We start from the raw sequence: 11,968 nt of genomic DNA on the forward strand, positions 1-11,968 counted from the left end.
TGTATAATAGTCAGTAAAGTGAACTTTGCTTAAGAGGAAATGGTCAGACCGCTACAATTAATTTAGACAGCTATATATTTCCTTTTATTCATATGCAGGGGGACATTTCTATTTCGTATCTATCTCGAGAAAAGACAAGGGTAAAAATAGCGTCAGCCGAAGAGCAGAAAACGGGAATAAATTATCAAGTGGGTTTCAGTGCTCCTGCTATAACAGATTAGGCTCTTAAAAGTTCTGCTATAGCCGGTAAATGTTACTAAAGGCCAAGAGGATGAAAAAAAATCACCGTTATAACCGGCTCCCTGTTATATCTTGACTTGTTATACATGGTTCCACTGTACTGTTTGAGGCAGCAAGTGCCATTATAACATCGTCTCAAGTTACTTTCAATATTCATTTCCACTAAACGTGCTAAAAGCGCTTTACAAGGGGTCCCTAGCCTACGGCAACGCTTAACAAGTAGGACGAAACTTGACGCCTGTTAGGCGATATTACAACCATTTTTCTCCGACAGAGTAATTGTATTTTAACCAACGTGCACTTATTTGAAGGTCTGGAAATCTAAAAAAATTGACGCAAAATGTTGTCCATTAGAACAATGTTAAACTAGGCCATTGAGTGGATGTCAAGACGGCATAGATCTACACGTCAATTTTAACCCATTCAAAATTGTTTCATATTTTTTAAAAATTGAGCCTTTTATAGAGCGCAATATCCATTAAACGTGCTCAAAGCGATTTACAAGGAGTCCCTGGCCATCAGCAACTTTTAACATTTAGGACGGGAAATGACGCCTGTTGGGCCACATTACAATTTTTTTCGGACAGAGACAATTCTGTTAACGGCCAGGTATTTATTTTACTCCTGAGTACGGTGAGAGAATGTGAGTAAAGAGTCTTTTCCAAGGACTCAACTATGCGCCGATCGAGGCTCGAACCCAGAATCTTCCGATCCGAAAGCGAGTGTCATAACACTAGACCACATAGCCGCAAAAAAAAAATTATAATCACCCAATATGCTCGATTATCAACCCATTTTACTGGAATAAAAAGTCTTTATGAGTCACAAATACTTAATTTTTATGATTTTTAAAATGGCCGGCTCAATTTCTCCGAACGCTCAGGAAAATAAACTTGAACTCTCTTTCTCCGAGTGGTCGGCTAGACTCCAGTAGCTGATTGGTTGCAGACGTGAGGTCGATGCAAAAGTAAATGCTCAAACTTTGTGGACAGGGAATTCTCACGAATCATCAAGCTAGCGTTTTTTAGGCACATTGTTGACAAAGACAGATTTGATCAAAAAGTTGTGCTATCGCGAATACTCCATGGCGCCTTCACGTTTGCACTTCGCGCTGCACTATCAAAGAGAGAACAGAAGTAAACCTAAATAACAAAGGCAAAGTGTCAAGACAGGAAACAGAGGTTGAAAGACAGGATAGCACAAACTCAGGATAAAAGTCTAACAGAAAGTTTGGAATAAAAGACAGAGTGCCCAGCCATGGCAAAAAGAAAACCCCAAAAATGCATACACATTCATCATTCACGCAGACACTCTCGCAAATAACTTAAAAAATCTTGAGAACGGAAACCGTTCGGAGAAATAGAGATCAAGTTTATTTTCCCGAACATTCGGAGAAATAGTCACTTCGTTTTAAAATATGTGATGATCCCGGCTTCCCCTACAGATGGAGTACAGAGTAGGACACAAGAGTAAGAAAACAAATCTCGATCTAGCCGCACCTGAATCAATCTCAGTCCCTTTTCTTGTAAAGTCAGTGTCCTACCAATGGGCACGATCTATATTAACTTTCCATGTGCTCGAGGTCATTGGTCACATTGCAAAATGTGCTCAAAGTGACCCACTTGGTGAAAAGTGTTCACAGCTTTTTAAATATCTAACATCACGATTGGTCATTGATTCAGCTTGACACATGGGTATGTTTATGACATTTGTAAACAAAGCAGCGTGTTAAGAAATATCCAATCGTGGACAGCAACAAATCATGTGATTGATGACCTGAATGGACAAAAACATGAATATAGAGCGCTCCCATTAAGTTGTCAGGACCCTCTATTATTGATGTTTACAAAAAAATAATCATTGAATGACGAATACCACGACGAGCGTTTAGTTTGTATTCCGGTATGAATTTTTGCTTTACATTAGGATTCAACCATCGTGACGTCACCTCCCTCCTAATGACGCATAGTAACTTAGTAACTGGGTCTAAACTATCGGAACAATGTTGGACGCCCTTATGAAATACTTCTCCAACGAGCATAAAAGTGTATCCAGAGGAGAAAAACATTATACATCTGATCATGTTTTGACCTTTATACATTCTGATAAAATGGCATGTGCGAAAACGTTCTAGCCAGCCTGAAAAATAAAAGCTACCGATTTTCTTTGTTTAAAACCAAGCTGCTCGTTGCTGGGCGGACTTGACATTAGTCTATTGAATCCTACTTTTTGATGTAAACAAAAATTCGTACTGGAATACAAACAAAACGCGCCTCTTGGTATTCGTCATTCGTCCATTCTGGTTTATTTGACAAATTTCTACTCCGGATTCTAATCGGGGTATTTCATGTTGAAATAACTGAAATAAAAATGACTTTTCGATTATTTTGGGATAATAAAGGTAATTACTCAAACTGCAAATGCTTCTAATTTAAATATTTTCATTAGAGATGCCTGGATTTCCAATTAAAATCCCAAGCTGTTTCCCTCTGACATGATCCCGAAGTCAGTCTCTGTCTGTAATACGTAGGCGTTGTTATGTGGTGAAGTAGTGGTTGAAAGAATATAAGTTGTTGTAGTGGTAGTAGTAGTAATAATAATAATAATAATAATAATAGTAGTAGTAGTAGTAGTAGTAGTAGTAGTAGTAGTAGTAGTAGTAGTAGTAGTAGTAGTAGTAGTAGTAGTATAGTAGTAGTAGTAGTAGTATAGTAGTAGTGTAGTAGTAGTAGTAGTATAGTAGTAGTGTAGTAGTAGTAGTAGTAGTTAGTAGTAGTAGTAGTAGTAGTATTATTATTATTATTATTATTATTATTTATTATTATTAGTAGTAGTAGTAGTAGTAGTAGTAGTGGTAGTAGTAGTAGTGGTAGTAGTGGTAGTAGTAGTAGTACTACTACTAGTAGTAGTAGTAGTAGTGTCGTCGTCGTGGTGGTAGTAGTAGTAGTAGTAGTAGTAGTAGTAGTAGTAGTAGTAGTAGTAGTAGTAGTAGTAGTGGTAGTAGTAGTAGTAGTAGTAGTAGTATAGTAGTAGTAGTAGTAGTGTTGTAGTAGTAATAGTAGTAGTATAGTAGTAGTAGTAGTAGTAGTAGTAGTAGTAGTATAGTAGTAGTAGTAGTAGTAGTAGTAGTAGTAGTAGTAGTAGTAGTAGTAGTAGTAGTGGTAGTAGTGGTAGTAGTAATAGTAGTAGTAGTAGTAGTAGTAGTAGTAGTAGTAGTAGTAGTAGTAGATAGTATTAGTATATTATTATTATTATGTAGTATATATAGTAGTATATAGTAGTATGTAGTAGTAGTAGTAGTAATAGTAGTAGTAGTAGTAGTAGTAGTAGTAGTAGTAGTAGTAGTAGTAGTAGTAGTATGTAGTAGTAGTAGTAGTAGTAGTAGTATAGTATGTAGTAGTAGTAGTAGTGTAGTAGTAGTAGTAGTGTAGTGTAGTAGTAGTTAGTAGTAGTATAGTATTAGTAGTAGTAGTAGTAGTAGTAGTAGTAGTAGTAGTAGTAGTAGTAGTAGTAGTAGTGATAGTATTAGTAGTAGTAGTCACTGATTTTATGACATCGAAACATAAGTATTATCTCAACTACGATCGAACTGTAACTAGTCACCACTATAAAGGTCACCACAAAAGAATAATTTTCAAATGATTGAACAAGTCTACTGATTATATCATTTATTTTTTTTACCTTATTTCAAAATAAGAAAATGAGAAACAAAATAAAAGAATGAAACAACAGATCGTGCCGATTCGATAACATAGAAAGACAACACAATCTTCTTCCTTTTCTTCTTCTTTCAATTATTCTGCATTTTGCAGGGTTCCCATAATGAATGCCACATCTCCATGAATGCCACATCTCCATGAATGCCACATCTCCATGAATGCCACATCTCCGTGTATCTCGGTTTTATAGCGAAGTCCCAGGTTTAAGAGTTTTTGCGAATATGAGGGTAATTTATAACGATCGATATTAGAAGGACGAGTTTTCTGGCCAAAGTTTTAAAAATGGGTTATTCCAGATTACGGCAGGGACTTCTCTATAAAACCGAGATACATGGAGATGTGGCATTCATTTTGGGAACCCTGCAAAATGCAGAATAATTGAAGTCACTCAGGTCTTTGTTATTGTTTTTTGCCATCCGCGTTTATGAGTAATACTCACTAAACTGTATTAACCAGACTATAAACGTCCATGGTTACACACAGTTTTATGTGTTGGCCGTTATACTTCCGGATGGCAATGTTGTGAACTTCTTAGCCAAGCGTATACTATCTATAGATGTTGCCTCAAATAGAAGGATAAATACAATAATAATGGTCAGAGAGAGGCTGATTTCATTCACGTTATTGTTTATAAAGAACCAGCTATGTTTGTCCGAGCAAATTCCATGTTTTGATTGGTCAAAAATCTACTGATTAATTGTGTGCGTGTGTAATCAGTCCTTTAGAAGACAAATAATGAATAGATTACATATTGAATCATACGGTGGCATAACTATTTTAGTAACAGGATGTATAGGCAGCAGATTCTAAGGATTACGGGATGGCAAAGAGCGAGGATGGATGATCTTTATTGACGACCAGCATAAATTTAGGCTAGAATATAAGATGCCACCACTCTGAAACGAGAAGATCAATTACACAAGACATATATCCAGTCATCGGAAGACGGGTTTTACACTTCCAATGAGATTGGAACAAGATTGTTGTCGTAAAAAAATTCCCTTTATTCATCCCATAGGGGAAATTTGTCTCTTGGTCTGTTTCAAGGGAAGACTGGAATAACACAGACGTCAACCGTAGTGCAGTGCCGCAAATTGAGCTAGGGCGAGGTGACTTGCTCAAGGCCATAACACAGCGCAGCGCGGGTGATTGAACCCGGTACCTTTCCGGTACGAAGCGAAATCCTTACCGCTGAGCCACGCGGCCCTAACGCATTTGTTCCTATCTATTTTTGCTTGATTCATCATTGTTGTGATGGACAACAATTTTCGTTGGTTTGAGAGTATTTCCAAAAACAACAATGAGATCATAATTATATGGGTTACCACATCTGTCAACATCAACCCGTCAATTGGGACATAGATTTACATATAATCGTAACGTGTTTTGAAAGTAAACAGATTAAAATCTAATTAGACTGATTTGGCTTTTCTCATCAAATTGAAGATGAAATATATTATTTTAATTGCTTGTTTGTTGGTTTGTTTGTTTACTTATTATCCTTATCATTTATGCGGGACAACAAATTAACTGCGTAATTGAGGATTTTAAAATTTAATTTACAGCATATGGTTAATCTCGACGTGTACGTATATAAAGGTCTGACATCCAAACGTAATTATAGGCCGAAGTTTAACATAGTTGTAATGGGCAATATCTTGGCGTCACATTTTAAAATATTTCCATTACAACAATGAGCCCATAATAAATTGGGTTATCAGACCTGCAAATAAGTGCATTTCGGCTCATCTAGTTAATCACGTAATTATCTATGTAAATAAAACAGTGAATATATATATATATATATATATATATATATATATATATATATATATATATATTATATATAACAAAACATAACATACTAAAACCCAAGAATGATTCAGGGAAATAATCCCCACATATGATCATCATTCACATGCCAAGCAATCAAACATATACCATTAATCTAAAGATTTATTTATTTTAAATTATGAAGCTCCCTGTCGATAGCATTTTTGAGACGATTTCTACTTTGACATGCAGTCTTTGCTTTATGTTCTATGTATTAACCTGTCATTACAAATAAAATAATTTGCCGAATAATTGTAGAAGAATGTGTTGCAAAAAGTTTGTATTTGTCTCTGCGATTAAATTTTACATGGGAGAACTAAACCCCCTCCTTACAACCCATAGGCAAATCGTCACATTCATGACGATGCAGCCAACATGTTTGCCATTCAAATTTCTTTTGTAGATACATCATAATATTTGAACAAAAATGTTTGCTATAATTAAAGTATATTAACACTGTGTTGAAGAGCTCGTTTCGCAGAGAAAATTATATGTATAGGGAATGAGATTAGCGGAAGAGTAGCGACCCTTGATTGGACGTCACCCATAGTCTGTGACGTCACCGGCGGAAAAGTTATTAGAGAGAGATCGTCATGTTGGTTGTGCGTTAGCTCAGTTGGTCGAGAGCACAAGCTTCACACTGAAAGGGAGCGAGATTGATCGACCATGGGTGAAGTCGAGATCTTGTTTCGCCCCCCCCCCCTCCCCATGTTTACTATAGCCGAGTCTGTAAGATCTAGCGGAAAGTACGTTGAGATATACCAACGTCCTATCCAATAGATAGCCGGCAATGCCATTGTCCGTTTCACGCTATAGAAACTGGGGGTAAACTTCGGCTCCATGGGCCTAATGGCTCTGAACGGTTACCTTTGTTAACTATGTGTGTGTGTGTGTGTGTATGTGTGTGTATGTATGTGTGTGTGTGTGTGTGTGTGTTCTCGCTATATCTAATACTATATACCCTATAACACAATTAAAAAAATAATTGAGTTTTATATAGCGTAATATCCACTAAACGTGCTCAAAGTGCTTTGCAAAGGGTCTCTGACCAACAGCAACATTTATCATGTAGGACGGGACAGGACGCCTGTAAGGCGATATTGCAATATTTTGGACAGATACAACGCTGTTAACGGCCAGGTACTCATTTTACACCTGAGTACCGTGAGAGAATATGAGTAAAGAGCCTACTCCAAGGACTCAACTATGCACCGAGTGAGGCTCGCTCGAACCCAGGACCTTCCGATCCGAAAACGAGTGTCATACCATAAGACCACACAGCCGCACTGTAACTACCCTGGCATTTGCGTTATAAGCGTGGTTCACTGTATATGATATAATTGTTATCAACTGTTGGTAGGGATTTCACTTCTCCAATTATAAGCAGGGGCGTGTCTCGAAGCTTATGATCTGGCCATAACGTAATTTAATTGGCGTTTAAAAAAAATACATAACAAAATCTTCAGTCCTTCAAATTGCCAGGACTTATAAACAACCCACGAAGACGAGCTGGTGTATAAGGTGAGTATAGAACTAAGTCTTATCAATGGTATGATTTTAGGTAAAATGCTCACAAAATCTGCCAGCCAAATTAAGTATACCAGCACACAAAACTGAGGAGTAGCCTTGAACGTTTATATATATATATATATATATATATATATATATATATATATATATATATATATATATATATATAGTCTGAATGATATAATTTGGTGAGAAAGATTAACCAAAATGGTTGTCTAAGAAACAATAACAAAGAGTTGAGTGACGTCAATTTAGTTCCTTCTACAGTGTTTTAGGGTAATAAGCAATACACTGTTGTGCGGCTATGTGGTCTAGTGGTATGACACTCGCTTTCGAATCGGAAGGTCCTGGGTTCGAGCCTCGCTCGGCGCATAGTTGAGGCCTTGGAAAAGACTCTTTACTCAAATGCTCTCACCGTACTCAGGTGTAAAATGAATACAGGCCGTTAACATCGTTGTCTCTGTCCGAAAAAAAAATTTGTCATCTCGCCTAACAGGCGTCATGTCCCGTCCTACATGTTAAGTGTTGCTGTTGGACAGGGACCCCTTGTAAAGCGTTTTGAGCACGTTTAGTGGATATTGCGCTATATAAAAGCTCAATTTTAAAAGCTCAATGACTAAGGCACTTTGTTTGGTATAAAAAACATGTAATAATAATGAATGGTATAGACTGTGCGCCAAACATCCTTTCATCTGGAAGGCTCTGGCCGCATAGGTGGTCCCTGGTCAACAGCATGTAGGGGGTCGCGATAACTCATTTGGTAGAGCACTCGCTCCACACGCAAAGGGACAAAGATCAATGCCGGGTGCAGTCGAGATTCTTCTCTGACCCGCTGGGGAGTTGAGTCTGCAGGAATTGGGTCTGTTATTTTTTATGACCCCCCCCCCCCCCCCTTGTCCACACCCAATGAATGTGAAGTTTTTGTTCTCTATTGTCTTCTGGCACTTTCCTGCACACTTCATTTCTTGTTATTATTAACATAAGTGCCTGCTCCACTTACTTTCCTGAATTACAAATTCATCCCAAATACCGGAGCATGCTCAATGTCTCAATTGTTTCTATGTTACATCTTTGTGTTGAGAACATTGGCTATTAAGCTTAAATACTGGCCAACCAACTTCGCGGCGTTTGTGTGTGTTGAACCCGTGACCTCAATAAGTCGGGGAGAGAAGGCTCTAATAAGACTAAGGTTTGAAGCGACTTTTTTGGGGGGCCGTGGATAGCTCATATGTTGGAGTCGCGATCTCCCCGGCTAGTCGGAGTTGTCGTACCAGTAAGTTCGCGGGTTTGGGCCCCCATCACCGCCGCGAAGTTTTTGTTCTCTGTTGTCTTCTGGCACTTTCCTACTCACTTCATTTTTCGTTATTATCACCCAATGAATGGATAGCTAAGTCTGTTAAATTTAGGTCTGTGTTTTTTCCGACCCATATGTCCACCCAGCAATGATTAAATAGCTGGTTCTGTTACATCTGGCGGAAATTACTTTCCGATAGACAAGCAACTTAACCAAAGGATAGCAATAAACTGCAATTGTCCGTTTCACGCTATTGAAACCGGGATAAACTCCGGCTCAATAGATCTAATGAAGGACTTGAAACTTAGAAAACATGTATGATAATTTAATATGTCGATCTAATATTATGATAACAATTCAATTCAAAGGTTTATTTTAGGCAAAAGCCAATATGAACAATGCATTTACAAATAATTTCAAATCATTACAGGTGGAAGGAAACTACTAGAATAATCAAATAGATAAATAGATAAATTACATATGAATATAATCAACAAATAGAAAAAAAATAAATAGATAAAAAAGTGATAAATAAATGAATAACTATAACTTGACCAAAATAGTATATACACACATGCAAATCAGTTTGCAGGAAACAAAATAAATAACGTATATAAAAATAAGCCAACGGTCACTAACATGCGGCTAATGTGCTGCTATGTGGTCTTGTGGTATGACACTCTCTTTCGGATCGGAAGGTCCGGGGTTCGAGCCTCGCTCGGCGCATAGTTGAGTCCTTGGAAAATGCTCTTTACTCACATTCTCCCACCGTACTCAGGTGTAAAATGAGTACCTGGCCGTTAACAGCTTTGTCTCTATCCGAAAAATTGTAATATCGCCCAACAGGCGTCAGGTCTCGTCCTATATGTTAAGTGTTGCTGTTGGCCAGGAACCCCTTGTAACGCGCTTTGAGCACGTTTAGTGGATATTTTGCTATATAAATATATTATTTGGTTGTATTTTTAATAGTTTGATTAATATTTTAAACACTTCAATGTGATATGTATTTGGTGTCTCATCCGGTTATCAGAAGGTCTGAGGTTCGATCCCCAGTCGAGGTCGACTGATATTTTGGGATTTTTTTCTTGTATTTTTCTTTCTTGCTTTGTCTGGCACCTTTCATACACACTTGTTCAGTTGCTTTGTCTGGCACCTTTCATACACACTTGTTCAGTTGCTTTGTCTGGCACCTTTCATACACACTTGTTCAGTTGCTTTGTCTTACATCGGTGCCTGTTCCTTAATTTCTTAATTGAATGTCTCACCCAATGCAAAGGAAAGCTAAGTATGATTTGTCATTGTACTACCTACATCATCCGTTTTATAAAAAATTCTTTATTTCCTTTCTTTTGAATCTCTATTTCTTGTTGATTAAAAAACGTTTGTTTAGCTGTAGTGTTGCTTATGATAAATAACATGTCTGGGTTTTTTCATATAGGGAATGAGATTAGCGGAAGAGTAGCGTCCCTCGAGTGGACGTCACCGGCGGAGAAGTTATTTGTAAAGAAACGGAAGCTTCGTCTCCAACTACAAGCCAAACGCTCCAAATACAAAATTTATAATTCATATTTCTTTAGTTTTCTCAATTATGAAATGTTAACAATATATGGTGTAGATATTGATAAATAATACAATAGGATAAGACAACGTTCCTAAACTTAATAAACTTCCGGCTAATGATTGGTACTAATAATGGCGATAGCGTCTAGCGGTTGTCAAGACGCGGCTTCCATCACTTCCATCAAAGGGGCGCTACTCTTAAATCTGTTTTGAAATCTCGTTCGCTATATGTATAAAATCGTGTTTTAAGGTTGGAAATTCTCTGAATGATAACGTGGGGTATATACTGTTGAAAATAGAGTTTTACGTGGTTGCAAGGTTTTTGAATTGCCTCTCTGTGCAGTATTTTTATAATTATTTTTATTTGTTTGTTGTTCTCATTTTTTATAAGTGAAAACATGAAAATTTGTAATGCTTGCGTCAAATGTTGGAACGCGAGAAAATGTTCTGTAAGTTGATTGTCATTTCTCACACAACGGCTTGGCTTATTATATAAAGCTTTCATCACGTTGATGACTCTCAGTGGCATACCATATCTTTGTAATTTGTGTCTATGAAGGTCATCAAATGCCTTTTGGAAGTCTATAAAGTGAAGATATAACGGGGTGTTCCATTCATTTGATTTTTCTATTTTTTCCCTTTTCTGAGTCAACACTGATTGTCTCTTAATTGGACATCAAGCATCATGTTGATTCTTCCTAATATGACAAGGGCTAGGACGTTGGTTGGTTATGACAGCAACGTTATTTCCCTCCAGTTTGAACAATTGCTGGTGCCTCCTTTCTTTGGTATTAGAATGATTGGTCCATGTTTCCAAGCTTTAGTTGATCAATATGCTCGGCGCATAGTTGAGTCATTGGAAAGGTGTAAAATGAGTACATCGCCGTAACAGCGTTTTCCATGTCGGAAAAAATATGTAACATCGCCTAACAGGCGTCATCCGTCTCATCCTACATGTTAAGTGTTGCTGTTTGTCAGAGACCCCTTGTAATGAGCTTTGAGTACGTTTAATGGATATTGCTCTATATAAAAGCTCAATTTTTTAAATGATTATTGATATCTTTCAGGCCATATGCGTTTTCAAAATTAAGTTGTTTGTCTGAGGTAGGTTGATTAAGGACTTCTTTGAAATGTTCAACCCATCTGTCTTTGACCGTTTCATTTGTTTTCAAGGAATATCATTGAAAAGTCTTATGTCACGCCCGCCCAGCAACGAGCAGCTTGGTTTGAAGCCAAGTAAATCTGTACCTAGTCTTTATTCTTCATGCTGGCTAAAACATAATCATATTATGTCATGTGATCAGAATGTATAAAAGTCAAAACATAATCATATTATGTCATGTGATCAGAATGTATAAAAGTCAAAACATAATCATATTATGTCATGTGATCAGAATGTATAAAAGTCAAAACATAATCATATTATGTCATATGATCAGAATGTATAAAAGTCAAAACATAATCATATTTATGTCATGTGATCAGAATGTATAAAAGTCAAAACATCATCACATTCATGCCACCTACATATTGAATCATAATGTAACCTATTCATTTATAGTCCTACGAAGGACTTGTTACCTACACACTTCCAATGAATTTGGAACCGAAAAGTACAGTAGAAGGTGTGAACCGATTGTATTAACTCTACTCTTTTTGTAAACTAATAAAATCTGATTTTCTTACCTTTTTTCCAGAGCAAAATGATTTTAAAGAGAATGCTTGTCATCGTATTCTCATTGTGTATACAACACTGTCTTACTCAAGGTAAGTGGTTGAAACTTGCAGTTAC

General features: G+C 37.0%; 1 protein-coding gene across 2 annotated transcripts in view; it reads left to right on the plus strand.

The window, feature by feature from the left end:
* The first annotated feature begins 7,193 nt into the window (after positions 1-7,193).
* The window catches only part of LOC144960627 (uncharacterized), a 36,989-nt gene continuing 32,214 nt past the window's right edge, over positions 7,194-11,968 (plus strand). For both annotated transcript variants that reach the window (XM_078893863.1, XM_078893864.1), the window contains exons 1-2: positions 7,194-7,313; positions 11,874-11,943. In XM_078893863.1, coding sequence (XP_078749989.1) covers positions 11,880-11,943 — 64 coding nt within the window. In that variant the 5' untranslated portion in view covers positions 7,194-7,313; positions 11,874-11,879. The remainder of the gene's footprint in view (positions 7,314-11,873; positions 11,944-11,968) is intronic.

The sequence above is a fragment of the Berghia stephanieae genome, chromosome 15 (assembly GCF_034508935.2).
Source record: "Berghia stephanieae isolate SIO BIC M18660-M18661 chromosome 15, UCSD_Bste_1.3, whole genome shotgun sequence".
NCBI lineage: Eukaryota > Metazoa > Mollusca > Gastropoda > Nudibranchia > Aeolidiidae > Berghia > Berghia stephanieae.